Source organism: Hylaeus anthracinus, unplaced genomic scaffold, assembly GCF_026225885.1.
Source record: "Hylaeus anthracinus isolate JK02 unplaced genomic scaffold, UHH_iyHylAnth1.0_haploid 3, whole genome shotgun sequence".
Classification (NCBI taxonomy): domain Eukaryota; kingdom Metazoa; phylum Arthropoda; class Insecta; order Hymenoptera; family Colletidae; genus Hylaeus; species Hylaeus anthracinus.
Genome location: NW_026535284.1, coordinates 15,450,915 through 15,478,636, shown reverse-complemented (window position 1 = coordinate 15,478,636; position 27,722 = coordinate 15,450,915). Strand labels below are relative to the sequence as shown.

At 52.7% G+C, this 27,722-nt stretch overlaps 1 protein-coding gene across 2 annotated transcripts; it reads left to right on the top strand.

Annotated features, from left to right (window-relative positions):
• The first annotated feature begins 2,771 nt into the window (after nucleotides 1-2,771).
• On the top strand, nucleotides 2,772-27,443 carry LOC128893946 (T-box protein H15-like). Of its 2 annotated transcripts, none has more exons than XM_054155272.1 (6): nucleotides 2,772-4,294; nucleotides 12,486-12,738; nucleotides 15,233-15,506; nucleotides 16,808-16,972; nucleotides 24,522-24,598; nucleotides 24,791-27,443. In XM_054155272.1, exons 1-6 carry the CDS (start codon nucleotides 3,775-3,777, stop codon nucleotides 25,398-25,400), a joined length of 1,899 nt encoding a protein of 632 aa, XP_054011247.1. In that variant the 5' UTR covers nucleotides 2,772-3,774; the 3' UTR covers nucleotides 25,401-27,443. The 2 variants fall into 2 exon arrangements, with proteins under 2 accessions (XP_054011247.1, XP_054011246.1); XM_054155271.1 differs by having other exon boundaries at nucleotides 24,779-27,443.
• The last annotated feature ends 279 nt before the right edge of the window (nucleotides 27,444-27,722 follow it).

Below are 27,722 nucleotides of genomic sequence, written 5' to 3'. Positions count from 1 at the left end.
TATTATAATAATATCCGGAGCAATCTGCTCCCTTCCCAGCTCGCGGCGCGCAGATACGTCGTTTCGAGGAGCTTCTTATTTTCGAACGCGCCGGCCGCGCGTGTTCGTTAACCCTAGGAAGACTCGAGCCCCGACTCACGACCACAAAGGGTTAATAACTCTTTAACGAATCTTTCTTTGTCTCGGTATTAGCCGGGGAACGCGCTGGCCAAGTTTCCGTGCGAACCTGTCGGGCACCGTAGCAGCGTATACAGAAACGATTACACCGAAAGCACCGTCTGACGATTTCGAATGCATTTGGTAAGCCTGACGTAGGTCTTTGACGTAGGTCTCGGACGATTCTACGATCGTCTACCTCGGTGAATATTTATACGAAGAGATTCCCCGTGCAGGAGGACCGAGGTAGTAAAGCGTAGCAAGGAAATTTCATACGTTCGACGAATTAATCGTCGCTCCCGTACACGAAGAAGGGGGCAGGACGAGCGTTCCTTAAAGACGCGTAATGATCATTATTATAAAAGGGAGAAGACGATGCGTGGCGATAAGAAAGCGTGGTAGCAGGCGGCAGGAGACGCTGATGGGCTTTCCTGGCGACTCGGGGCATCGAAACGCCGTGTCTCGTGTCTCCACCCCAACGTGGTGGTCGACCCCAACCCAGCCACCCATCGAGCCAACGCAGAAGTAACGAAGCAACCGAGCACTAAGCTACGGCGACCGGCTAACCACTCACCGGCGTTACCGGACGCCCGCATTTAAAGCTCCACCTATAAAACGATAAATTGCTCGCCGCGAGTCGGAAACATACGGATAGACGGACGCCTGTACGCAAAGGTAGATAGATACATCTATCGGTCGGGAACCGATAACCATTGAGAACTCCGAATAACATTTTCAAAAAGACGATGCAGTGAGAACGTCGTAACTACATATGACCGATCATAATTATTTCTTTCAACTGGCATCCTGTTAATAAAAAAAAAAAAATATATAACGTAAACAATGGTCTTTTAACTTTGCGTTATCAAGGGGTGTATCCCCTCCCATCCCAATTGAACGTCGGCTCGAGTATAACGTAGGAAGTACTGTTTCTCATCTCTTTAAAAAAAAAAAAACACGTAATTACAACGTGGCAAGAGTGAATCAGCAAGTACGTGACAGTCGTCAATGCTCGATACACACGTCGATGAGCATGACACGTGCTACTATTGCAGAGAGACATGCAGTAGAGAGACAAGTAGAATATGGACATAGGCAGGTAAGAACGCCCATGACGTCTGACCCAGTACGCCTACACGGTCTTTTTCTCCGTTGCGAAAATTCATTTCCGATGCAAAATGATAGGCGAATACTTGTCGAATGCTCGAATTACTCGTTCGCGTAGGGAATAATAAGCGGAAGCTATTGGGGCCCGAAGGTGGTCGACAAACCGACGGTGCCACCGTGATCCAAAATGGCGGGAAGGCAGTTGCGATTCAAATGCTTCTTCGCGCGCACGAAAAAAAGAAAAGCGGGTATCTTGTTTGCGCAGCTAATAATAAGCAGATGCCACGGCGAGCGATTCTCGAGCACGCGATCACATTTTAATTCTAATCGAGAAGTTACGTACACGCGAAACGAAAAGTTGTACGAAATGATAAGATGGTCGCGAAAGAGCGACGTAGAGAGGGACGACGGTGAGCCGGTGCGGTAGGTTACGGGGAGAGGAAAGCAGAACCTGTCAGCAATTGCCCCCTCTCGTAAGAAAAAATGGCAGCTGCCGTGGCTGAATGCCACGTACCAAACCGTAATGCCGTACCACCCTTCTCGGTTACTCGTGCGCGCAGACCACGCGAGAGGGCTCTCGGTGGCTCGAGGAGAAACGGGAGGCCGACCGTGGCGAAAGAAACAACCTGGACGGGAGAAAAGAGGACGAACGGATGGGAACTAGTCGGTGGCCGACGAGGAGGAAGGATTACTCGCGAGCAAGAGGGAACCGCAAGAGGCGGAGGCACGTACGATCCGCGACGACCACCACCACCGCCGCCTCCGCCGTCGCCGCCGTCGCCGCCGTCGCCGACACCGCCACCCGCCATCGTCGCTAACCACCACCATCGCACCAGCCACGGTCACCGTCGTTGCCTGTCGCTACCACTACCATCGCCGACCGCCACCATTAGCGCCGACGTCTCTGGTAGCGGAATCGGTAACGTTCCCGTTGTCGCGGGTACCAATGGAAATCGAGAAAAAGAGAACGAAACGAACGCGTATCGAGCCCATTCCGGCAAACTCGCGCACGGTACACCGCGATGGGCGAAACTCTTATCTATAGGTGATCTAGAAGACAGCCCTGTCCACGTATTAAACTGGACGGCCGAGGGGAACGTTAGCCGCGTCTACGATAAATCCTCCTGTATCGAACAAGATGGGTGTATACGGAGGAGATAATGCTACACCGAATCGGAGCCTCTAGCGCTAACTTCTCGCCTCGGTGTATAGTAGCTAGGTCCGAAGCTATCTTCGCATCTCCACGCTTCAGCCTAGCAAAAGGCAGAGCCCGTTTAGGTATATTAAACGACGCGTCAACTCTGCCGCGAACACAAGAGCTACGATGTAATAATCCTAGACGACGGCTCGACAGGGTGGCTCCGATTGGCGCAAAACGCGTCGATAATTGGGACGCTCGGGTTACGGTTTGCTTTTATTCGTCGTCTATTATTCGAATAAAATGTTCCCCGTCTGCCGACGAAGACAGCTGGCTGCCGGGTTGGCGATCGGACGAGAGAGAAATCTAATTGATCGGAGGAGGACGGAAGCGGTAATAAGGTGGTCGACGGTGCTTTCGGATGAATTCCTAGGAGGAGAGAGGCTGCGGGCGGAGCCGGGTGCTGATCGTTCGGGCGGAGCTTGGATCGCAGGGTGCCGCCTACCTCACCACCGTCGCCTTTTCTCCCTCTTCGTGGTCGTCTCTCACCCTGTGCGTCGAGTGGCGCGCGCTCTCTCCTGGCGTCCCGCGGCTCCGCGACGCGGACGATCGAGCTCGTGAGCCGCGAAGCGTCGGGGGTGGGGGCCGAAACGAGGAGCCGACCGCCGGTGGCGCGGGTCAGTCTGTCGGGCAACCGGTCGCTCTCTCGTTTCTCGCTCTGTCCGCGCTCTCCGCTCGACTCGAGCGCTCTCCACGCTCGCGGGAACCGATATACGCGCCGATATCGCGACCATAATCGAACGCGACTCGCCGACGCCGACGGCTCGTCCAGTGCCACCACCCAGGGCTTTCGTCCTCGCTTCAGTGTCCGTCGTCGTCGTCGTCGTCGTCGATTGTTTCCATTCAAGTGCTTCAACTTTTGCCGGGCTCGAGGAATTGCCGATCGTCGCGAATCGGAACGGGCACGACATCGCCGGAAGTCGGGGTGCTCGTATTCCACGGAAATATCGTGCGCGGAAACGCTGCTGGGATATCACCGTCGCTGCGACTCGTCCGCGGAATCCGATACATCGAGGTGTCGTCGCGATGCGCGCGCGTCATCGCGCCCCTCGAGCCTCGACGTAACGAGTCGCGTCATCGTTCGTCACCTGGGGTGTCTTCGTTGCCTCGATTCGGCCGCGGAGTCGTCTACCAGGACGGGAGACCCGATCATCCGAGAGGATGTCGAGGATTCCTCTCGGAAGGATCGGCGGAACGAGTGTTGTTGAAACGAATCGGCACCGAAGACTGGCCCGCGCGAATCCAGCGGTCAGCTCGTTTCGATAATAGTCGGATCATAGACGCGCTAGGTACGAAAGGCAGAGGGCGAGGTGATGTTGCTGGAGTCGCGAGGCCTCGCCGGTAGGAAGAGAAACGGATTGACGCTGTCTTCGTTCGGGGGTGGCGGCGTCGGCGGAGGAGCTGGAGGCGGAGGTGGAGGAGGAGGAGGCGGCGGCGGAGGAGCCGGCAGCGAGGAGGACGACGAGGAATCTCGACATCTGTTTCTTGGAAGAAAAATGCAGGCTGAGGGCACCGCCGCCTCCACGGTTTCCACCGGCTTGTCGTCCGGTTGCACCCGCGACGACGGCGACGAGAGCTCCAGCCCCTCGCCTAACAGCAGCCTCTTGAACAACTTGAACAACAATTGCAATTCGAACCGTCAGTGCGCCACCGATTTCAGCATCGCGGCCATCATGGCTCGAGACTCTCGACAGCAGCAGCAGCAGCAGCAGCAGCTACAGCAGCAGTCGCAGGCGTCAGCGGCGCAGCAGAGCCAGCAACAGCTACAACAGCCGCACCATCGTCAACAGTTGCAGCAACAGGCCGTCGGCGGCGGGAAACTGCATCAACACGGTGAGTGCTTCCGGCTGGTTACGCGAAATCGAAATTCGATTCTCAACGATTCTCGACCAATTGCTCTCGCGACTGCGCGCCGTCATCTCGGTTTCGTCGTTCGAAGAACACGGGAACAGGTAGCTGCGACGATAGCGTACGTATGAATGCGTGAAAGGCGAGCGTACCGTCGAATCCAATCCTTGAAAATTACCAGTTGGATAGGCTGTTCGACGTGTTCGCCACGGCAGATCTTTTCGTGGACTTTGACTAGGTCCATTCCATTATTTCCCTTCTTCTTATCATTGTCTTACATGACTTCCGCATTGTTTTAATACTGTTTGCAGTCTCTCTTACTTGTCATGTATTCTAGCTCGGGTAACTCGGGGTTGCTAAGCCCGTACTGTAGCTACAAACATCGCTACAGCCCTCGAGGGCTCCGCCGGAACGTAGAAGTCAGGGACAGTGATAGAATAAATACGTTGACCGGTGCGAAGTGTTCGATGCGGTGTCCAACTTGCGAAAATGTGACTGGAATTCTAGCATAAATCCGACACGATCCCGAGAACGTGTCGACATCCTCGCCAGTCGTTCGCTACCGAAGTAACGTTCGGCGTAAAAATTCCATCGCGGTGGCTCGTTATATCGAGATAAACGTCACGGGACGCGTCTTTTTTCGGCTAGTCCGTGAAACGAGATCGTTTTTGTCCAGGTCCCGTATAATGGCCTGCCACTTTCGTCTCTTCTAACGAGCAAAGAAAAAAAAAAAAAAAAAAAAGGGGGAAATAAAGGATACTCGTCCGAGACGATATTTTCCGTCGTCGACCGTTTTTCGTCTTTCTCGATAAATACCGGTCGGGCGCCGCGCCGTTGGCCCCGATCTCGGACGCGCAACCGTTTCCAGAGACGGTTTTCGGGGTATTAAAACGCGACTCTGTTTCGCGTAAGCGACGATACGGTGTTTGGTTTTGGATCTGCTAGTTGGGCTCGTCGATGCAGTCTGCGGTATCTCTCGAGTCAAATTATTGTAGTTGGAAAGAATAATAAAGGAGCGAGGTAATCAGGGTACGCGGAGAGTCGTCGTTGCAGCGGTTGTGTTAACGTCGGGGAGAAGGTGTCCGTTGGAGGTACGGAGGTGGACGTAGCCGAGCAAAAAGAAGCGAAAAGAATAGGACGGGATCCTGTTGTTAATGAATTATTTAGCGGGCAACGTTCTGAATGAAGTCCCGAGTGTCCCCCCGTCCCGCGTCCCCTCCCTGCCCCTGCGGGCGAGAATTCTCGGGCGTTAATTCCTCGGGCGAGAAACGGTCGTTTCGCGACGCGGACCAGGTGAGGTGTCTCATCGGAATTCTGGAAACGACCGTGGCTGCTTTGCCCAGCCAGACGTCCGTCCGAACGAGACTCGGCTCGGTGTTTGGTTTCATCATCGCGTATCTTGGACGCCCGCGGCGAATAATCGCCCACGAAGATTCTACGCGGACGAAATTTACGGTTGGCCACGGTGCAATTCACCCACGGAAACGGACCGTCGTTCCCAAATAAACTTGGGTAAACGGCGCGATGAATCGACCAGCAGACTCTCGTATGCGTACACGTGTGTTGGGACACGCGCTTCTGCCTCCTCCTCCACCCTCTCCACCCTCGAGCACACCCCCGACCCCACTACCCGCAACCGTCACCGACCCGGCATGTCTCGGGGGTTGGATATTGTTAAACAAATCGCTGATCACGGACTTTCGACTCGTTAATCCTGCGATGGACTTCCTCCAACTCTGGACGACCCTTTTCGTTTACCGAATCAACCCTACTATTACGTCGTCGAAGATGACACTTAAATTCTTCGCGCAATTAGCTCCACGTGTCTGTACCGTGTTGAAATAAGCGTCCGTCGGTAGTCGTAAAGTAGCACAAATTCGGTGCGCTTCAAACCACGGAGAACATCGTGGCTCCAGAAAGCACACGTGTGCCGCGATCGGGGTCTGTTGATGAACTGATGCAAATGGCGGCCAGGCGTCCGCAGCGGTGCGTGGCGACTCGAACTCGTTCTAAAAAGCGAAACTTGCGTTATCCTTTTATCTCGAAACTACTGAAACTCCGGCGTTGCGAGGAGTTGACGGGTATCCTCGGAGAGCGTCCACGAACGTAATCGCTACGAGTCAGCCAGTGCTAGGGGCGTAGTCGTCCACCTTTTCGCGAGTTCCTCTTACCTCGATTAAAATCGCAACGCGAACGAGAGCAGTTGTGAGTTCGGACGAGGCCCTGCACGGTAGCTGGTTTTCACGAGGCCATCGACGACGAGAAAAAAAATTTCACGCCGGCGTATAGGGTTTCGTCGGAGTGTCAACTGTAACAAATAGCCAATGACTTAGTTAAGCGGGGAGCTACGACACGCCGCGTCGACCGAGTCAGAAGTTACGACCGGTCGGGAATCGGCTCGGGATCGATTAACTCGAAGCCAGATGGAGGAGGCCGAGCTACGGGGAACGCCTCGAAACAACCGGAAACCGTAACGACCCTTATCGTCTCGCCTCCTGGATCGTTGATCGTTCAATCGACTCGGAGATTTATTTCCCCCCCTTTCCGTCCGCGATCGACAACGAGTGGAAATCGCGGAGAAACGCCGGCAGGCTCTGCGATCGGATTCACGGTGGTCCGGACCGTTACTCTAGGCGCCCCGAAGCTCGACTCCGAGACGAGGACGACGTTCGTCTCTGTTGGGGTAACGACCAACGACGAGCAACGCGGTTAGGTGTGCTTCTGCGTCACCTTTTGTCGCGACTCGACGACATCGACCCACATACAATTTCGTGGGCGCCCACCTGGACCAGTTCGCCGCTTAAACGATCGTTGACACGCCCGACGCGGGCCTCTCGACGTTACACGCTCGAGAAATTCAACGAATGCTACGTGCATTCGCGTATAATATTCGCGTATAATGTATATATATATATATATAGAAAATTTATTTTGATCGTAATAAATGGATTTTGTCGGGAGAACGCGGAGACTTACCTGGAAGTCTTGGACTACGTCAACCGCGAGGAGTTTGTTCGTTGTTCGATGCCTATAGACCGGTGGACGGTCAGTGAAACGGGGCGACATGGTTGGTTCAGCCGGAATTATATCGTGCGCCGTTACTCGAGTAAAACCGATCGCTGCCCGTCGTGTTCACTGTTCGAGTCCGAAGCACGACTAGAAACGACAGAAAAATTACGGCGACGTTCTTTCCCGGCTGCATGGTCTCTTGAGCAAACTCTTGAAACGGTTCGGAGGGCTACCGACGAGTTGCCAGTAAATACCATCTAATGTACGAAGAGGACAACGATGACGACGAAGACGCGATCTAGTAATAAAAATGTTGTTTTCTTTTAAAATTGCTTAAAAATTAAAATATATAAACCGTCGAAAGTACAGATATTTAATCTATTTCGGTGCAGCACGCTTCGATAAGACGCCGAATATTATTAGACTTGATCGATCGATCGTTATGCTCTCAAGGTGCGTGGGAATTCCATCGAGAGTAATTTATAGATAACGTACCACGCCACGGTCAGATTAATTTACGTATCACGAACAAACAAGGTGCCTCTTTTAATTACCTGTCGACAGATTGATCGATCGAACGCAGTTTTACTGTCGTAATCAGATAAACACCTCGGTGCTTGGCGTAGCCAAGCCTCGAAAAATACAGCGTAATTGGACATCGCGTAGCGACGCTCTGAAAAGCTGGCGTGGCGATCCATGTACAGTAAAGTAAAGTCGATACGTTCAAATCTCCTTAAATGCACAATTTTCTCTACGATAAACGCACAGAAACGTCTCGAGGGGTCCAGGAGTTCTTCCCCTAGGTCTTCGTGCACGAACTGTACGATGAACGCACAAGTTCAGTCCCGAGCTCGTGCATTTAAAGAGACCTTACCGTAAAGGGAAACAGGAGAGGAACATCGCGCGCGGTCTGCGGTCGGAAGACGATTGGCAAAGGCGTCCCGCGTAAATATCGCGGAATCGCTGGCCAGAGAGTCGCGTTGGGTCGCAAATCGCGGGGAAAATTCGCAACGTGGCTCGCAACGAGATCGCGGAGAGGAAAGCAAAGGAAAGGCGAGAGGTGGAGGCGTCGTTGTCGTAGATCGTGGGAGGACATTAGCGGTGGGACGCGTTTCAATCTGTCCTGGTTCGCGTCTTTGATCCGGCGGCGCGCACTCGCGACCGTAACTCACTTGACGAGGTCGGTCGTAAAGTCGGTCGAAAGTCGGCAGACGCGCAGCCACGGACCGTTCCGACGACTCGTCATCCGTTTCGTCAGTCGTTTAACACCGCCGTTCGCCGTGTCGAATAAAAATACGCGGATGACAGACCACACATCGCGCTAACCTCTCCTGACCGGCCAATTAGCCGCTACCGCCGCGCCAAAATTCCCGTGCAAATAATTATTCGCGCCTCCAGCGACCACCGCCTCTCCCTCCACGTCCCAACCTTTCGCACACATGCTAACAGACATCCAGGTTCATCGATCGTCTACGATCAAATTGAGCCATCGACTTCTTTCACCGGGTCACAAAGATGCGCTTGGTTTCTAAAAATTCTAATCTGATTCAATAGCGATCATTAAGGCCGGTGAAATCTAGCCTGCAATTGGGGAGTTCCAACAGCGTGATGCAAGAACGTTTTGTGTTTTTTTCCCTTAGGCCGATCGTACAAGGGCGCAACCGATCAGTTTCAAAGCACTCTGAAACTAGTTTTGAGAGCTAGTGGAGTAGGCAAAACAAAGAGCGCAAACGGTTTGCAACACTAATTTCAAAACGGTTGCGCCGTGTGCGATCGACAATCGGCACAAGTATCGTATTATAAATACATTATCGAAAAAAGAATTCCTGAACCATCTATACCAGCAACGAGCAGCGGATTCGTGAAACGACGCGACCCATTGGCCGAAAGAAGCCCTCGGCTCTCGCGAGCGAAGAGAATCACTTTAACGAGCGAAAGTAATTTTTAAGCGCGCGAAATCGCGTTAAGTGAAATACGTTTAAGGCCGGCGAGGCATCGACGTTGAGAATCTCGTGCGAAAGTAGCCACTAAAGTGGCCGGTATTTATTATTAATTTATTCGCGATAATTTCGTGGTATCGGTCGTCGCGGCACCTGCTGTCGCGGTTCAGCTAAGCTAATCGCGGCAGCACCCGAAAGAAATCGTTTCGTTTCCACTGGCAATTAGCCGAGTGAAACTCGTTCCGGTTTAACGTCGGCTGTTAACTGGGATCGGTACGCGGCCCGACGATCGATCAGCGAATCGTTTAACTCTTTGCAGCCGGGCTTTTTTCCTGACTCGAGAGCGTCCACCTTGAAAATGTCCAGCCTGGCACGGTGGTTAACAGCACTAAGCATTCGCTTCGACGATTTATCCGACGAGTTTGCACCGCGTCGCGTGGGAATTTCGAAATTTATAAGTTCCGGAAAAATGGTGTCCCGTATCGGTGTAGCACGACGTCGATTAGCAAAGTTTAACGACGCGAGATGCACCCGAAAGGTAAAGAACGATCGATTCGATACCGTCTTTTCTCTGGGATTTGCGAGCACGCGTACACCACGTAATTCCGTCGACAGGGCGTCGTTGTTGTTGGAAACCGTAATAAAGTTGGTAATGGGCGGTTAGGAAGTGACGAGCCGGTGGGTACGTCAGGTGCCGGCTATCAATTTATCCCCGGTAATGGCTCGTGCGAGAAACTAATCGTTCCTTTGTCCTTTAACGAAACTCGAAGTTGATCGTCGACGAGAATGACCGAAACCCCTCGTCTGAATGGAAATTTCGAATAAAGCGCGACCGGCGTTCGAATCGTGGAATTAAAGGTTTCGCGGCGATCGAGTAAAAATCGTACGACCGTTCGATCGTACAAACGTCCGCGCATATGTCGGTACGCGTAGATAAGAGTTATGGCCCCCTCGAGTGTATAGCGATAAACTGTAAAGTCGAGAGACCGATATAAAATGTTTCTCTGTTTACTATATCTTGGTCGATGATTATAATTAAGATTTCACCGACACCTGTTACGCGGCAATCCGCGCGATAGCATCTTCTGCTTGCGAGTCCGACGACTAGAGATAAAAAAAAAAAAAAAAAAAAAAAAAAAAACAACAGTCATTGCAACCGTGCACGTGAAAACGTTAGTTTAAATGAAATTAATCGAAATGCACGGGTCGAAACGTCGGTTGTAAATACCGTTTTGAACCGCACGCGAGACAGGTGTTTTAGGTGTAGATTTGACCCATATAAAATCTCGTAAAGATATATAAATATTAACAGAAATATATCCGACACGGTCTTGCGAGACAGACTGTACCTTGCGCGTGAAAATAAAGTGTAAAATTTACGTTGGGAAATACGTAATATAATTAATTGAGCGTTAGGGCTCTTTATCTTCTCGTTTCGTATGCAAACGGTAGTCCCGATTTACATGATTTTTATTTACACGGTAATGAAACTAATCTCCCGTTTAAATCGAGGGTTAGACGTACGTACGTGAGCGCCTACACGCCGTTTCTTTTCGCGTTTCGTGCTCGCATCGTCGCGCATCGCACACAGTGTTTCCTTGGTCGTTTTATGCTTGCATCGTTTATATGCGTTTACACGGTTTGCGCGACCGGTAGCCGATTAGTTACAGAGAATCGAAGCGGGCAAGGCGATGCTGCACGGAACGTCCGCGTGAAAGAGAAATAAAATAATACTAATCACGATAACAACGCTAAACTAAAATAAGCTCCGTCGTAAGTGGATAATTATCCTCCTTCAGCCGCTACCGCGTCGGCGTTATTATCTTCGCTGACGAGGACACGGATACCTTCCTTTAACGATCGTGGACGCGAGAAAGACGGAGCGTTATTTAGTCGCTCGCGTTTCGTTACAGTCCGGCTTCGACACCCGCGCGAAACACAGAGCAAACGATCCTTGGAAAGGATCCTTTGGATCTCGCGGCATCGATTAATTACGCGAGCGTTTCGCGGATCGCGATCTGCGGCGCTTGGAGAACACTGCCCGCGGTTCTAGCCGCCATTTCGGTCGATCGCGTTGCGAATACTTTGGCGAAACGCGTGAACTCGCGCCAATTCCTGAAAATTATGGATTCCGCTCGTAAGCAAACATTCAAGGATCCGATGATCCCTCTTGTCCTCGCGTGATTGCGTTTACGCAACTCCTTGTTGGGGTCGGCCGTTAATTAGCGAAAGAATCGACTTCATTGTATTTGCCGTCTAACGTTCTCGCAAGAACCGCGGCGTCGCAGGACATTAGCTACGAATTACCACTTACAATAACGGCAATTTTCTTTCGCGGTGCCAGTTTTAGTCGTAAAACATCCACGGAGGCTCTCGTGGCCGGCCGAGACTGTATTTACGTTGCGCTAACCGCTTCCAGCTGGAAACCTTTCAGTACACCGAGATATTTGCCAGATTATCCGCACGCAACTCGACGTTTCCCCTGGATAGCACCGATGCAACAATTAATTACCGCGGCTACATCGATTTATCGGCAATTATACCCGTCGTCTTCTCTTTTATCGGCGAGAAACAAAACGCGGTCGTACCGTTTCTTTTTCTCGCGCGCCTCGAACGTCCGTTAAATTGATTCGTTCCTCTGGATTTCTGCTATTACGAACGAATATCGCGGTCGTTGCAATTCCAGGTCGCGTTACTCGCATTCTTGGTGTTCTTCAAATAATTCACAAGATATCAAAAATTTATGTGACTTGGTGACTAAAACGTAATGGGGAACCCAAGATGTTGAGAGAAGCTCAATATTGTTCATTTCTACTTGAATAAATGATATTTAATACGAAAGAAAGTAATTGTTCTATTATCCGAAAATTCCACTATCCGACCACTGTTGTCTCCCTGTTAGTTCGGATACGGGAGTCTCTACTGTATTCACGTTTTCGACTCGACTCCGACAACCGTCTATTTTAATGACTGCGACAAGTGGAAAAAAAACGCGTCGACGACGCGACTACGACAGACGGAGGTCGTTCTTCGTCGACGGACGAGGCGTTTCCTTCGTCCCCGGGGGCCAAACATAATTTCTTACCGTAGCCGACGAAAACGTATCGGAAGTCGTTGGTACTTTGTTCCGCTGTTGGTCGAGTAAAATGATAACCGAGTAGAAATTCTTTACGCGTACTTTACGTGAAAACCTAAAAATCTAAACTTTGCTTTTGTGTGCGTTTCAGAGAGGGAACCGAGCGTCTCTGGCGTCGTCCGCGGTGCCCCGGCGATTCAAGAATCGATCGTAGCGGAAGACGACCCGGAGACGGACGACACCGGAAGTACGAGCGGGAAAGCTTCGTCGCCTGTCAATCCCCTACTCCAGGAGCGGTCCAACTGCGAGGAGCTGAGGCACGTGGTGTGTCATCTCGAGACGAAAGACTTGTGGGACAAATTCAACGAGTTGGGCACCGAGATGATCATCACGAAGACTGGAAGGCAAGCGTCCTGTAGCGCTGAGCGCTTATTTGATTAACGGGCGAAATTCGATAATCGATGTTGGAAATGTTCGATAGCAAAGCACCGAAAAGATTAAATTGCTATATCGAGGGGTGGTCAATTAGTCGGTTGTAGACACCAAGCTTGCGCCCATTTCCGAAGGTCCTTGAGACGACTGGTAGCAAGCGGAGGTGTCGAGATACCCGCAGGTATCGCACCCTGGAATGTGAATCGAGGCCTACGAGGGCCGCCTTTCACCGAGCGCGTCTCGCGACTCTGTCTTCTTCCTCTATTTACCTTCGAAGGGTCGTACGTGCGACGCGTAAGCGTCGAAATTGGAATCGCGTAATTAATATCCGCGGGAACGTTCGATTATCGAAACGCACAAGGAGCATTGACCCACTGCTGATGAAACAGTGTTTTGAGGGAATATGATACACTCCGAAAAGAAAATCTTGGAGTTTTTCGGAAGCGAGTCGAGTGACGAGCCTTGACGGGGAAATTAGACGGGGGCGGAAAAAGGAAGTTCGAAGAAAGGGGACGGGGCTGTCGAGGCGTCGGGAGGCGGGAGAAGATGCGACGCGGCGGACGCGCGCCTAATTGCCCGCCGCGACGGCAACATCCACGCTCCTCCTCGACGCTCGGAGGCTCCCAAAGGGGTTCCGCTACCCCGCGCTGCACGCTTAGTCGCGCGTTAGTAATTAGATCTGCGTCGCGATGCTGCTCGTCGCTCCCTTCAGCCGTCGACTTACCGTCCCCCGTTCCTTCGTTCCTCCGCTCGCGACCTTTCGCTACCACCCTCGCCCGATTCCAAACCCTCCCCTCTGTTTCCACCCTCTCCCCTTCTTCCTCGTTATTTGCAGAGACTTAAAGGGCAGAGCGGAGACCATAGCCCCCCCCCCTTCCTTTCGTTCGCCCTTCTTTCCTCCCGGAATCCTCCCTTCTCGTCGACCACTCCACCCTCCGACGGATCCCGTACGTTCGCGTGGTGGGCGTCAACGTTTCCGAAGGAGGGAATTCGCGAAGCTTTCGTTGAAGCTTCGATTCCTCGATGTCTATCCGATCCGATCGTCCGATTACTCGGACTTTCCACATTTTTTTACGAGCCGTTTCGTTGACCTTTTCTCGAGTATAGTTTCGCGAGGATTTCGAGGTTCGTTAACGAGATCGACTCGACGAAAAGGATCCCCCCTTGATTCCGTGGCGCGCGCTGAGAAACGGTTCTCAGGACTGGGCGAGGTTGTTACAGGCGGGGAGGGGAGGGAATCGAAGGGGGCCACCTTCACCCGCGAGCCGAGTTCAATTCATTAACAAAGGACGGCTTGATAAATAAAAGCATTACTCACACTCGTGGCGCTGGCGGGATGAATGCATACCGAGTCGACAAGGACCGAGGAGAAGACGTAGATAAGATCGGCGGGTGTCCCCGCGTTTTAGTGGTCGAGCAGCGGGGGGCCCGACACGGTATTAATGTTTGGCCTCCGAGGCAAAACATTCACGCCAGCCCCATCCTCTGCCCCCCTTCCTCTTGGGCTCCCTGCCCCCTACGCCCCTCTGTACCACCGACACCGTCGCGGTGTTAACCCTAAAATTGCCACGAATCGTCTTCGACCATCGATTATCCCGAATCTTGAATTCTAGCAGCGAGCGAAATACAACATTTTTTAATCATTCAGCGATCCCAAAGAATCTGTCGCGACCAGTATCGCGACCAGTATCGCGACGTTAATTGTTAATCAGCGTGTTCAAATTGGCACCGAATCTCGCGGCTTGTCGAGGCAATACAAACAAAATTTCTCGAGAACGTTCGAACCGAAACGGTGCATCGTTTTCCCGAAGAGCACATCGTACGCGTCTCTTTCGCGTTAACGCGTTAAACTGTGTTGGTTCAACTTTCCAAGCGCTCTACATTAATGGAAGATTGATGCTCTTAGCGAATGAAAAGGCTCGTAACGGGGAGGTCAGGCGGACCGTAATATTTAATGAATCTAACTCTCCGCGTTTGACATGCCTAGTTTGAAGCGACGAGAGGAAAAGAGTGTATTTATCTACACATTATCTTATACACGGTCTGTCTGATAATGATAAGTAATCGGACCGACGCTGGACAAAATGAAATAATGATCGTGCGAGTACGACGCTGCTTTTTTTTTTTTTTTTGTAATCTATACCTAAGCCGTCTTTTGCGTACGTTCTTCTACGTCGATGCAGCGGAAGCATCGGTAACTCCTGAACGCGTCGTTCACGGGAAGGACCGGTTTTCTCGTTGTCTATAACATTCGGAACAAAAAACCAACAAATTTCACAATTGTTGAGATCTTGGCTCTATGCGACCCCCACGCGAGGCTCGAATACCCCTCGTATCGGGTTCCGGTACACCCTTGGATATCCGACTCCCTTTTTAAGAAGCGTTACCGCTTGGAATCGACGAATAAAAGATCGAACCGCGAGAGAGCCGAAACGATCTCTTTTCTCAGCTTGGTTTCGTTCGCAGGAGGATGTTCCCGACGTGCAGGGTGTCGTTCAACGGATTGAAACCGGACAGTCGATACGCGGTACTGATGGACATCGTCCCGGTGGATAACAAGAGGTATCGATACGCTTATCACAGGAGCTCCTGGTTGGTAGCTGGAAAGGCTGATCCCCCGGCGCCGGCGCGTCTCTACGTGCACCCGGACTCGCCTTTTACGGGCGAGCAGCTACGAAAGCAGGTCGTCTCCTTCGAGAAAGTCAAGCTCACCAACAATGACATGGACAGGCACGGTCACGTGAGTATCCTTATGGCGTACCCGCGTATTTCGGTTGCGTCCAGCCGACTGCGGCTGTCGGATGCGAGTTCGATCGAGCGTGTCGCGAAAACTCCGTGGAAAGGCGCCGAGACGTCGACCGATTCTTAACCGTTGACCCGATTCGATTTCCGACCGACTTCACGGAACCCCATCGCCGTGACGCGTTATGCATTTTTTCGAACGATATCGTTTCTCGCGAGGCAACGATACGTCCTCGTATCGTTCTATATTCATGGATCTCCGTGCGAAATTGCCGACACCTTTAATTAGCCCGAATCAACCACTTCTCGCACCGAAACATTTGTTTCGCGGTTTCGTTAATTGCCGGTAACGAACAGTTTGCCCACAAAAGCGTAAATCCATTAGGGAATGCGATTCGAGCACGGTTCCCTTATCGGCCGATCTCGCAAACAACGCTGCTCTTTTCTTTCTTGGTGTAACATAACAACATCTCCCAACGAATAGCTAGGATACACGCGACACTTAGTTTTGTCGGTCGAACGAACGGCCTTTGAAAAAAATCGGGTTGGTTAGGTGACGGCACCGAGGCGTTTCCTCGATTCGTGGATCGCGTCCTCTCTGCTCTTCTGGTCCGTGGTGTTGGTGGCACTGTCGTGACTCTCCCGGGCATCCGTTCCTCTCTGGCGGCGGCGGGGCCCTTAATTCGTCGGATGACTGACGTAAATAGGAACTCCGATCGGGCCAGCGGTTCTTCACGGTGCTCATTTAGTATTCAGGGTGTTACACGCTGCCAGACGAAGGCAAAGTGATTCTTTTGAATGGTAAGCGGGGAATGCCTGAGAGCACCCAAGTGCTCCTAATTCATACGCTTTTTCTTCCATCGGGATCCCCTTGTATCGTCGATCTATACTAGAGACTCTATAGTTCCTCGAGACGATTCGTGCCGTACGAGGGCTCTTTTCGTTCGCACCCTTTCCTTCGCGTCGATTTTTCCCGAGCCTGTTCGGCAGAACGATAAAGATCCTTCTCGAAAACTTCCCATCCGAGATTTCTAAAAGAAATCTTCTAGCCGCTATCGTAAATAAATGAGCGAACCAAATAGGAACGCGTTCTCCGCGGTATATTTGCACGCTTTACGACGCGAGCTTTGCACGCGGTTCGGGCGAGGCCGTCTGTTTGAAATTTCGAAGCGGTCGTTGGAAACGTTTAACCCGGTGACTCGGTTGTTACGAGGAAATCCGCACGGTTTATTTGCGAAACGCATCCTCGCTGAGGATACCGCGCTGTAAATCCTCTGATAAATCGCAAACGATTTGCAGCTGGTGTTGAACTCGATGCACAAATACCAGCCGAGGATCCACCTGGTGAAGCGACCGGACTCGGGCACGGCCAAGCCGATAACGGACCTCGAGAAGGAGCCTCACAAGACCTTCATATTCCCGGAGGCCATATTCACCGCTGTCACCGCCTATCAGAATCAACTCGTAAGTGTCTCGCTTTGTTTCTCCCTACCGCCACTCTCCCGCTCGTTTCACGCTCCTTCTACCTTCGCTCTTTGTTTTCTTATTCCTCTTCCGGGTTCTTTTCTTTTTTTCACGGGCTCCCAGAGCAGCCCCCTCGGTTCGACGCTGTCTCCCGCGTGCCCTCGGGACTGGTCTCCCTAGTCTGACTTTCGCTTCGGTTAATCGTTTCCTCTCTACCGATTCAAACGTACAAATCGTCGTCCTCCTACTTCTTCATTCACCCCTTTCATCTTACTTTTCCGTGTGCACGTACACGCTTCGTTACTCTTTTTATATTTTCTACGCGTTGGTCACTTTTAGCAAATTCAATTTGTTAGAAATAGACTCGATACAGTCCTCTGTCGAAATTGTTGCACTCGGTAATTTTGTAATTCACCGAAAGACTCCGATGCAGATCCGAATTTTGCCCATCCGCGTCTAAGCGCTAGCTCGCGTGGCACGCGACCATTTAGCCAACGTCGGTGTCGTAGATTTAGACTCGCGACGATTCTTCTTGCGCGCGTCCAAGTTCGGATTCCGCGTTCGGATCACGAGAGCGACGAGCATTATCGTATTTTACGATAGTCGTTTAGGGGCGACCGCCTCACGTGTGGTCCGGCCCGCGCGGCTCGTTCGCATTCCACGGGCGTCGCGATGCCTCGCGTCTCCGCGCGGGGACCCCGATTTCCGACAGACGCCCTTTTCTTCTTTGCTCTCTGAGCGAACCGCACGATCGGAATCCTCGACGGCGTCGTTACGGAAACGTCCCTGTATTCATTTACAAGCGTCGAGCGAGCGTTCGAGGATAACTCTGTTCCTTCCGTCGTTAATTCCACGTTTATGGAAATGTCAAACGGTTTCGTGGTCGCGCGACGACAGTGGAAAAGGTGAAAATAGAGGTAGACGGGTTCGTTTCGCAATTGATATAAACGACACCGCGGTTACTTCTTAATAAAGGAAGGAAGAATCCGGGATGCCGACGGTCGTTTCGATGGCGAGAAAACCGAGGCAATCGTGCGGCTTCAAAGCGCTAACGGGTGGTCCGGGGCGAGCCACCCTCCTTGTCTACGACGGCCACGAGAGAACGACGCGGCCGTTGATGACGATGATGAGGTGCGAAGAGATGCCCCGGCAATTACCTCGAGCCAGCTTATTCCCTCTCTCGGCCCTATCCTCTGTTGTCCTCTTATCCACTCTTTCGCATCTCCCGCTTTCTCAGGTCCATCCGCTTCACCCTTCTCTTTCTTTTTCGTCTGGAACGACCGGCCTGTGGAATTACCGTTCGTTCGTGCTGTCGACTTTTCTTTGCTACGGTTTCACGATGGCGTTTACCAAAAAATACCTAAAATACCCAGGTGTATCGAATACCTAACTCCGCTTCCTGATCGCGAGTCCGACTCGGGAGCCACGTATCGATATCTAAGGCGTTGCGTGATCGTCGCTCGAATCGATGATTACCGTGGAGAAGAAAGATGGAAAAGAGCGAATAGCCGCGAGCCAACGAATTTGCTGGCGTTTCGGGAGCGAAGAAGAGACGGAAACGAGCAGCAGGAGAGTTTCTGGCAGAGACGCGGTCTCGTTCAGCCGGCCGTCACGAAAGTCATTCGTCGCGGTTCGCGCGTCTCCCATCGCTCGTCGTTATCGTCTTCGGTGTTGTCCTTCGTCTTGGTAGTCGTCGTCGTCGTCGTCGAGGGGTGCGCTCGTTTAGCAGGGGACGACCAACCGTTTCTTCATCTTCTTTCTTTTTTCTTTTTTTTTTTTTTTTCACCCACGACCGCCACTTCCCGTGCGCGAGCTACTACGTATCGTTGCCGACGGTTTTTGCCTTCTTCTTGTCCCTGGCTGCCGACTTCTCTCGTAACGACCTCTAAGACCGACTCGATTCGTCTTTCTCGCTCTCGCACCGCGTCATAATTCATAACCTAACTGCCGTCCTTCTTCCCTCTGGCCACGCTCGCCGCTGCTATTCCTCCATCCGTTCTGCCCCGGCTCCTTATCGCCAGCTGATGTCGTCTCCTCCGTCTCTCCTTGCCTCCCCTCCTAATCGTCTCGGTCGTCGTCGTGCTCGTCTATTATCCGAACTCGCCGTTCGCGCTTCCCGCGAGCCTGGACCTGCGCACCTAGCGGACTCCGGTCCACTTCGCTTCGGAACACCTCGGATTTCGCGGTTCTCCGACTTATCGGGACGCGGCGGTCGTTTCGACGTGTTTGTTCGGAATCGAATAACGTCTGTCCGGAGATAACGCTGATCTTGGCGTAACTAGCCCTCCGATCGATAATGGCATCTAGCAATCGTAGCGATCAAGAATCGCGTGTTTCCGTTCCGCTGAGATCTATCCGTTCTAATTCGCGGTCGGAAAAAGGCGGGAACAGTCACCTTCGGGTCTCATTCTTCGCGGCCAAGTCGTCTTCGCGACGATTCCCTTCTATTTGGCGGCAAGAAATAGTCGTCGTGTAGCAAATCCTTGGTCCCTGGTCGACATTGTCTACGCTCGTCGGAGCAAAAGGAAAATCTGGAACGGTGCCAGCTAGTCGGAAAAGGATTCGTAAGTTTCCGCGGCTCGGTGTCCAACGACGCCTCGCGATAAACTCGACAGGCACGCCTTCTTTCTCGAGATCGTTAGGAACGTTTAACGTTCCGTGAGTTTCTTCGGCGCGTCGGGGATTGCGTTCTGCGGTTTCGGGGAGGGCGCGGGCGCGCGAGTTGCCGAGGGATCGAAACGAGATTTACGAGAAGGAGAGCTTCTTCGGAGAAAGTCGAAGGGACTCGCCAAGCGTTATCGCGTGCTCGAGACTCGGTCGCTCCGTCGTTCCCGTTACGACTATCCCATAACTTAAATAAAAATTGTATCGATAGGACGAAACGTCGCAAGGGTTGCTTCGGTGAGATTACGATCAGCGTAAGCTCGAGTCGTTTCTTAGATACGAAGTTGGTGTCTACGCGGCTCGCGTACAGGCTAATATCTGGACTCGGCCAGCGAGGGACAAACTGTCGCGTAGCGTCGTCCCCGAGCCGTCTCGGAGTGAACTCGAATTCCACGGAGTGCGTAATTGCGGCGTAATCGTAATCGCGATCAGCGTGCCGGAAAATTCCCGTGGCAATAAATCGCGGGTCGTTATCTTTGTACTTTGTGGCTTCGTACTTCGGCTAATTGGCTGCTCGACGGCGAGACGGGGGCAACTGTCTGCTAAGTCGTTTCACGTTTCGTGAATTCCGTGAAGAGCAACCGGGAACGGAGGGGATCGGAGGAGGAACGTCGATACCCGATGAAAACGATCGCGAATCCGTCGGGAGGAGAAGGTTCGAAGCGCGGAAAAAGAGAGGAGGTGGGCGAGAAGCAGGGAGCGGGAGCAAAAGCAGAAGCAGAAGAAGGTGGAGGAGGAGGCGGAGGAAGAAGAAGAAGAAGAAGAAGAAGGAGTCGATGGTTTTAGTGGCTGCAGGCGTCGGCGTCGGCGTGCACGAACGAAAGAAAACATAAATAATCGCGTTCAAATGAGACAGTGGCGCGGGAGAGGCCGAGGGGGGGGGGAGGGCAAAAGGGGGGGACGAGGAGGGAGAGGAGGCCCTCTGGAAGCCACACACGGCGGCTGTGCGCGTTGGCGGCTGCTCGGTCAGCGAACACGCGCGCGCTCTCCTCGCGATCACGATTGTACGCGCGCCGCGACGGCCATGCTTCGACCACGTACGGCCAACGCCATTCCGCCACCTTTCCGTCCGTCCTTGCGAACGTGCACGCTTCCTGGATTCCACGTTCCGCGCCCGCAAGAAGATGGCCAGACAAAGGGACGCGGGCCTCGTGTCGAATATTTCGCTTTAGTTTAACCCTTTTCTTTTTTAAATTACTTTTAGAGGTATTTTTACACTACTTTTAGATTCGAGACTGGGCAGTTAGAAATAGTATAACGAGACGCAGAAATAAGACAGTGTCGCTATTGGACAACAACGTTCAGAATCGAATGGAAAAATGAAAGCGGCGGCGGGGGGGGGGGGGGGGAGGAAGTCAGGCGGATAAGCGTGACAGGGAGGGAGCAAGCGGCACTAAATAGTCGCGAGCGAGACGAGAGCGCGGGACCCCTTCTTCGATGAGCGTGCGCGTCTCTATTAAATCTATTATTAGTGGCGGCCCGGGTGCGAAAGCATCCCTTTCAATTACCTACGGCTTCATTTTGCTCGGCAAGCCTCCGCCGAGGGACCGAGGACCGGGATAACCGGGAATGCCGCTTCTTTTTTCGCAGCTACCCAAGCGGGAAATTCGAAAGACGCGGCTGATCAATCTGGTTCTCAACCATTCGCAGAACACCGTAGACTCGAACGAAGCTTTCGCCGACAAAGTCGCGCACAGCTCTTCGTCTAAATGGAGTATTAAATAAACCTCGAACGTCACGGTCCCGAGAGTCCATCTGCCTTCTTCGGCGCTCGCATTTTGCACGAAGCAAACGTAAGGAGGAAAAAAGGAATTCGTACCAAGAATTTATCACGCTAAAGAAATTCCGCGCCTTTGAAGTTGGGTCGAGAGCAGCGAAATTTGCTGGCACGGCTAACTCGATGCTTTTGTCGAGCGCGTTTCCTGGTTCGGCGCGGAAACGCACGCGAGCCAAACCCGCGGCATCGGGATCGCAATTCCCTCGAGTCCGAGGGAACCGATCAGCCCCCCGAGAGGGAACACCGCCCACCGCGTTCGCAAATTCTCTCTCAATTTTCATCGACGCTCCGCAGCTGGACGGTAATTGGCTACCTGTCCTTCGATCGGCGATCGGCTATCTGTCCTTAGGCTCGGCACCTCGGGTCGAGTCCGTGGCATTGTTCCGTTTCGCAGAAAATTACTTTATGCCCCGAAAGAACTGGTGCTTTCAATGCGTGTCCCCGCGAGGAATCGTACGAATTTCACGCCTCCAGGTATCGCGTGACTCCTTCGAGTCCTTTCTTCTTCCGTCCGAGGCCCGCTCGCCGCCCTTTTGCGGGCCCTCTGTAACCGAGGACTCGTTCCGAACGCTCGCGAAACACGAAAGAGCAACGAACTTTGTTCGCGCGAGAAACCATCTCGGTTCTGCTATACTTTTAATTCCGCGTGAAAAAAAAGTCGACTAAATTCTAACTAAGGGCTCGGCGGACTCTCCGTTAATTTTCAATTACAGCCGACGGTCCGTGTCGGGGACAAAAATCTCCGCAATTTTTTTTCGCGGTTACCGCTATCCCACCCGATATAGAGTAAAATATCTGGCGGGTACGCGACTGGGGCGATTTATTCGTCCCGACGATAGTTTGGCATCGGTCGAGAGAGGAGCGTCGCGCGCGAGGAAATTTATCACGGCGAGTAGCAGCGTGTCCACCGTGGACGATGTAAATCGGTCTGGGAAGTGGTCCAACCGTTTGGTCGGCCCGTGTCAGCGAAATCGTATAACTTCGTCGCCATTCCTGCTCGCGCCTCCGTAGAGCCGTCGATCTCTAGGTGTCTCGAGCGAACAAGGGTTCGAGGCTCGCTCGTTGTCGGACTATCGACTTTCCGTCGCGGGGAGAACCCGCGATAGGAGTCCGGGTATTTTTCTGTGAAAGGGTAGCGTCGAGCGAATCGACCCGTACCGCTCGTTTCGCTCGAGGGAAAGAATCTCGGAGCGTGCGCGTCCCGACGCGGACCGAGGAAGAGGCCAAGCAGATGCGTCGAGTTCCTAAATTAATCGACGCTCGTCGCCCGCCGGTCGACGATAGATACGTAAACGTTCCGGGACAGTGGCGAGAAGACGACGCTGCGCCGTCGGCGTCGAAGTGGGCCGGGTACGAGCGTAAAACGAGCTGCACGATATCAAAGAGGAAGTTTCGCGCCAAGTAGCGAACCGTGGGTCGATTTCAAAGACGCGTCCGCGATATTAGCGCGGCGGGTAGCGTGCTAGCAGCGATCGTAAAACGACCAAGCGAGGGAGAAGGACGAAGAGAGCGAAGGGTTGGGCAGGGCAAAGGGAGCGGCGGTGACCGGAGAGCGGATAGAAGCGTAGCGGAACGGAACGACGTGGAAGTAGCTAGACGACGAGGAGGACGCTGTCGGCGGAGGTGGGCCAGATGTTTGGCTAATGATGTCAGCGGAATCGTAACTAAAACCGAGGCAGCTTCGGGCTTAGCGCGGCTTAGCCTCGGCTTTGAAGGAAAGAGTCTTATTACCAGGCTGCACGTGCTGCTCGTGAGCGCGAAACCGTAGGGTAATTGGACCACCCACTTGACACCGACTCTGTCGTCCCTCTTTTTCCTCTCTTCTAACCTCTCCATCCCGACTTTCCAATTCCCCTCTGGACCGGCCTTTCAGACCAGCGGCTCCTTTTACCGAACAAATAAACCACGCTGTCGTAGATCGCTCCTACGTCGCGTTCGAACATCCGAGAGAACGCGGTAGAACGACGCGAGCATCCAACCACCCGGTAACGCGCGCCGCGCCATTGTTTTCCTTTTTCACTCGCTACCGCGGCTGACCAGGTGACTCGATCTACTCGCAGACGTCGCAACGCAACGCATCGAATCGGACTAGTCTGACCGTGATCGACCTTATCGTCTTCTCTACTACCCCCGATTCGTTCAAGATGGGAAAGTCTCGTTCGTCGAAGGGGAGTCTCACGACGGAGAAGAGACCGAGCTCTTCGAGGGTTTGCGGAAGCGACGGAAAGGATCTTGTCATCCGGCTAATTTAACGCGTAGACTTTGACCGGGGCCACCTGTGCATCCTCCGCGTCGTGGGTGGCCCCCGTTGTTGGGTAACGCGAAACCCCCGTCACGGGACGCGCAGACGACTTAGGGTGGATTTCCGCGAGGGTGTCCAGAGGTCGCCTCTTTCTAGCGGCTCGTTCCCCTGGCTGCTACCAACCGAAGACGGTCAAAAGTCTTATCCAGATAAAAATCTCGAGTAAAAGACTAGCCTAATTCTGTGGATGCTTTAAGCCTTTGGCACTCGGGTATCTCTTCTCGTCGCGAAACATCAAATAAAAATGCGATACGCGTACTAAAGTATACAAGGAAATTTTTGTTTGTTTCGAGGTCCTAAATTCATCTTTTATGTTTGGCTACTTAATCCGGGAACAACCTGTATAATACGACGTGATTCCCTGTTTGCACACTCTGCAACGAAATGACTCCGAGCTAAAAGGGTTAAACTTTGCAGCAACGAGTCGATGTTTACGTACGCGTTGCGATATCAAACGGAATCGGAGCACCGAAAAACAAGATCGTTCTCCCAACCTCCCCCCGGGTAGTTCATCCCCTCCGTCTCTCTCATCGTCCCGGCCAGTCGATCGTTTCGCCGCCTTCTTCTAATTTTACGAGCCGTTGACTCTCGATCGATGGAACGAACCGTTTCGAAACAGCCGGCCATTTTCCGTCACGCGTCGTTGGGATCCGGTGACGTAATTTCCAAGAGAAGCCACTCTCGCGTCGGTATAATAAGATCAGGGAATTTGCGACGACCGAGTGATCGCGAGGCCCAAGGCCGAATCGCCGATGTTTTTTCACCGATCCTCGCCCACGAATCGCACGGCGTTCTTTCTGTTTCAGATCACCAAGCTCAAGATCGACAGCAACCCGTTCGCGAAGGGCTTTCGGGACTCGTCCCGTCTCACAGACTTCGAGAGGTAAATCTTTGACATGTTTGGATACCGAGGAGTTCGCTAGGCGGTGTATTGTACGGCGAGGAAGGTCCGACCACACGCAGAGGACGTTTCCCTCTCCGTGCAATACGTGACTTCGTAGCTATCGCGAAGGCTCTAGGGCCCGGTCCCTTCCGTTAGGGGGCAAAGTGCATAATAGAGCAGCTTCCCTTTCAGGGAGACGATGGAGTCGATGTTGGCGGAACAGCAGACGTTGAGGTTTCCCCATCGACTTCCTTTCGAGATGGACCAGCTGCAGGCGGGCGCGTTGAGCAACCTCAGCCTCGAGGAGAAGGCGCTCTGGGCAGCTAGGTCTCAGATGTTGTTGCGCGCCGCGGCTGCAGTGGCGGTCAGTCCTTACGCTCAGCTCGTGGGTCCCGCTTTGGTCTACCCTGGCGCGTCCCCCGCGGGTACCAGTCATCAACAGCAGCAGCAGCAGCATCAGCAGCAACAGCAGCAGCAACTCGGCCATCTGTGGTGGGCCTCGTCGATCGGGCCGACCCTGTTCGCCGCAGCTCATCATCAACAGCAGCAGCAGCAGCAGCAGCAGCAGCAGCTGGCAGCCTCCAGCTCGCAGAATCCGACGACGACGGGCCCGGCAGCCCCTCGTCCCCTTTATCCTTCTGCTCTGGCCCTGGCGCATCATCGATTCTCGCCTTATCACACAGCTCCCGCCACTCCCAAGTCCTCCACCCCTGTCGGACCATCCCTCTCGCCCGCCAGGAGGGCGACACCCTCGCCCACCGATAGTCTCGGCAGGGACGCGCAGGACCTCTCGCCCTCGTAGTCGCCATAGCGTCCCGACGACCGGGTCCCCGCGAGAATCGAAACCTCTCGACTTCGCGACGCTCTCGATCGTCGCTCCAACAACTCGGGACCACTCGCGCTCGCTCATCGACGTTTCGTTCGCCCTGGGAAAGTCCCAACCCGGTGCTTCCCGACGTTTCCGAGTTACGACATCGTCGCGAAAGGCTAACATTTCCACGGCTTACGTTCTCGATCGGCAGAGATCCACGCGATCAAAGTCAACCATCCGTTAGCCACGTTCCAGGCTTTTCACGTTGGGAAGCACCGGGATAGTAGACGCCTGTCCGCGACGCTGTCGTCGACTTGGATCGCGCGCGATGACGAAACACTGAGAGGACCGATGAAATCTGCCAGCCCGGTGAATAGCCGCGGTAATTGTGGTATTATCGTCGGCTCGACGACGGAGAAAAGAAGCCCCTTTGACCCCCGACGGTCGGTCCTTCCGCGTGACTAGTCGATCTCGAGGTGCCTACGACAGTCGCGACCCGAAAGATGCTGGACCGAACGCTCGGCGCAGTGGCGTATCGTACCTTCGCGGGCCCGATATCAAATTGTCGACTGAAATTTTTCGTTTCGAATTGATTTTTAGAAACGTATCATCGACGTCGCCCAAGTAAGTATTTATTAAATTCGTACCGAGTTGCTCGAGCAAAGAAACTTGTTAATTCTGGCTTAAAGTTGCGTTTGGGATAATTTTGAGCCGCGAGAGACCGCGAAGTGTTGAATTGACTTACACGTGACACGTGTACCCGTGTATCGCGTTGTACGTGTTCCAGGCGAGAGCTCCGGTACAAATGACAATAACGAGTTCGCCCGTAGGATGATGCGCCACTGGTCCGGTGTAATCGCGAGCACAGACGCGTTTCGTTTCGTCGATCGCGTTTTTCTTTCCACGGATTTACCGAGTTCTACGAACAGACGCGAAGGAATAATCGACGATTTGTCCGACGCGTCGGGAAACAGAAACAAGGACGCGCTGTACATACGATCGCCGATCAATCCTGAGAGGCAGTAACCGGCCGACTAAATACAGCACGTATATGCATTCTTAAAACGATACATTGTACGGCGACGTCTAATGTATATAGTTATATATAGGTATGGATTCTACTACAGGCCCTAGGTAACATCGGCTCCGTTCGTGTAATATAAGTTGTATATTTCCGTATCATGACTTACCGTTATCGTTATTTATGTTCCGACTCCGTACTCGACGTGGAAAAACGCGCAAAGCGCGCCCGGACGCTCCGGAGTTGGGCAAAATTCTTAAAAGGATATCATCGAGTAATCAAGATGCCTCGTTTCGTCTGTTACTGGTTGGGTAGAAACAGTGTCGGGCGTAATCGTAATTATTTGTACGATTACGCCCGACACCGGGTAAAAATTGAAGCTCGAATCGTAGAATTAAATTATTTATTTGCATCGAACGAAAACGAAAGCTTGTTTGAATAACTATTTGACCGCGTGGACGCCGCGTTTATTCGTTATCTATTGTTCGATTTAAATGTTGCCCATCTCTGGAACAGTTTATCGGGACGGGGATCGTTCGGCGTTATCTGAAAATAACGCGTGGCGCTTTGCGCCTTTTCCGCGATAGCTTAATCGACGATTATCGTCGCCGCGGGGCGATTAGCGTTAGCGTAGACCGTTGTATCGTTGATGCTTGTGTTGCGAAGATGATGCGTACCTATCGCTGTGCAAGCTGCTCCCTTGTAAATAAACCCTAATAAACTCTTGTACCGAGCCTAACTGCTCGTTCGTGCCAGCCTACGATTTCCTATCTCCGCCCCCTTTTCCACTTCCCCTCGAGGAGAAATCAAGGTGTACGCGCGCGTGGATCTCGATTACGCGTGGAACGTAAGCTACGAAGCCTTTCTCGTCGGCTATCCTCGAAACCGGCAACGTTCGGGGACGGGCCGCTTCCGGTGAAAATCAACTTTCCAAAATCGAACGTTCCCTCGTTCGCGAGAACCTCGCTCGATTTCGCTCGTGATTTATCGAAAAGAATGCCAGCTACGTATTTGAATTTCAGGGGAACCTTGCACGTCGTTCGAGAGAAGGTGTTCGTTGTGACGTGTAATAACCACGGAGGGCGAGAGACGATGTGGCCCGTAGGTATCGACTTTCAGTCTTTGTTGCGATGATAATAATTTTCTCGAACCGAGTGTGTGTCACCTTTGGCATCGATTCGTTGGTAATAACGGGTTTGCAACGTTGCGACAACCGAGCTGGCTACCTTCGGGTGAAAATAAAACTTTTGTTCCGAGAAAATCGATGTCTACCGTACGAGTTGCCACATTTT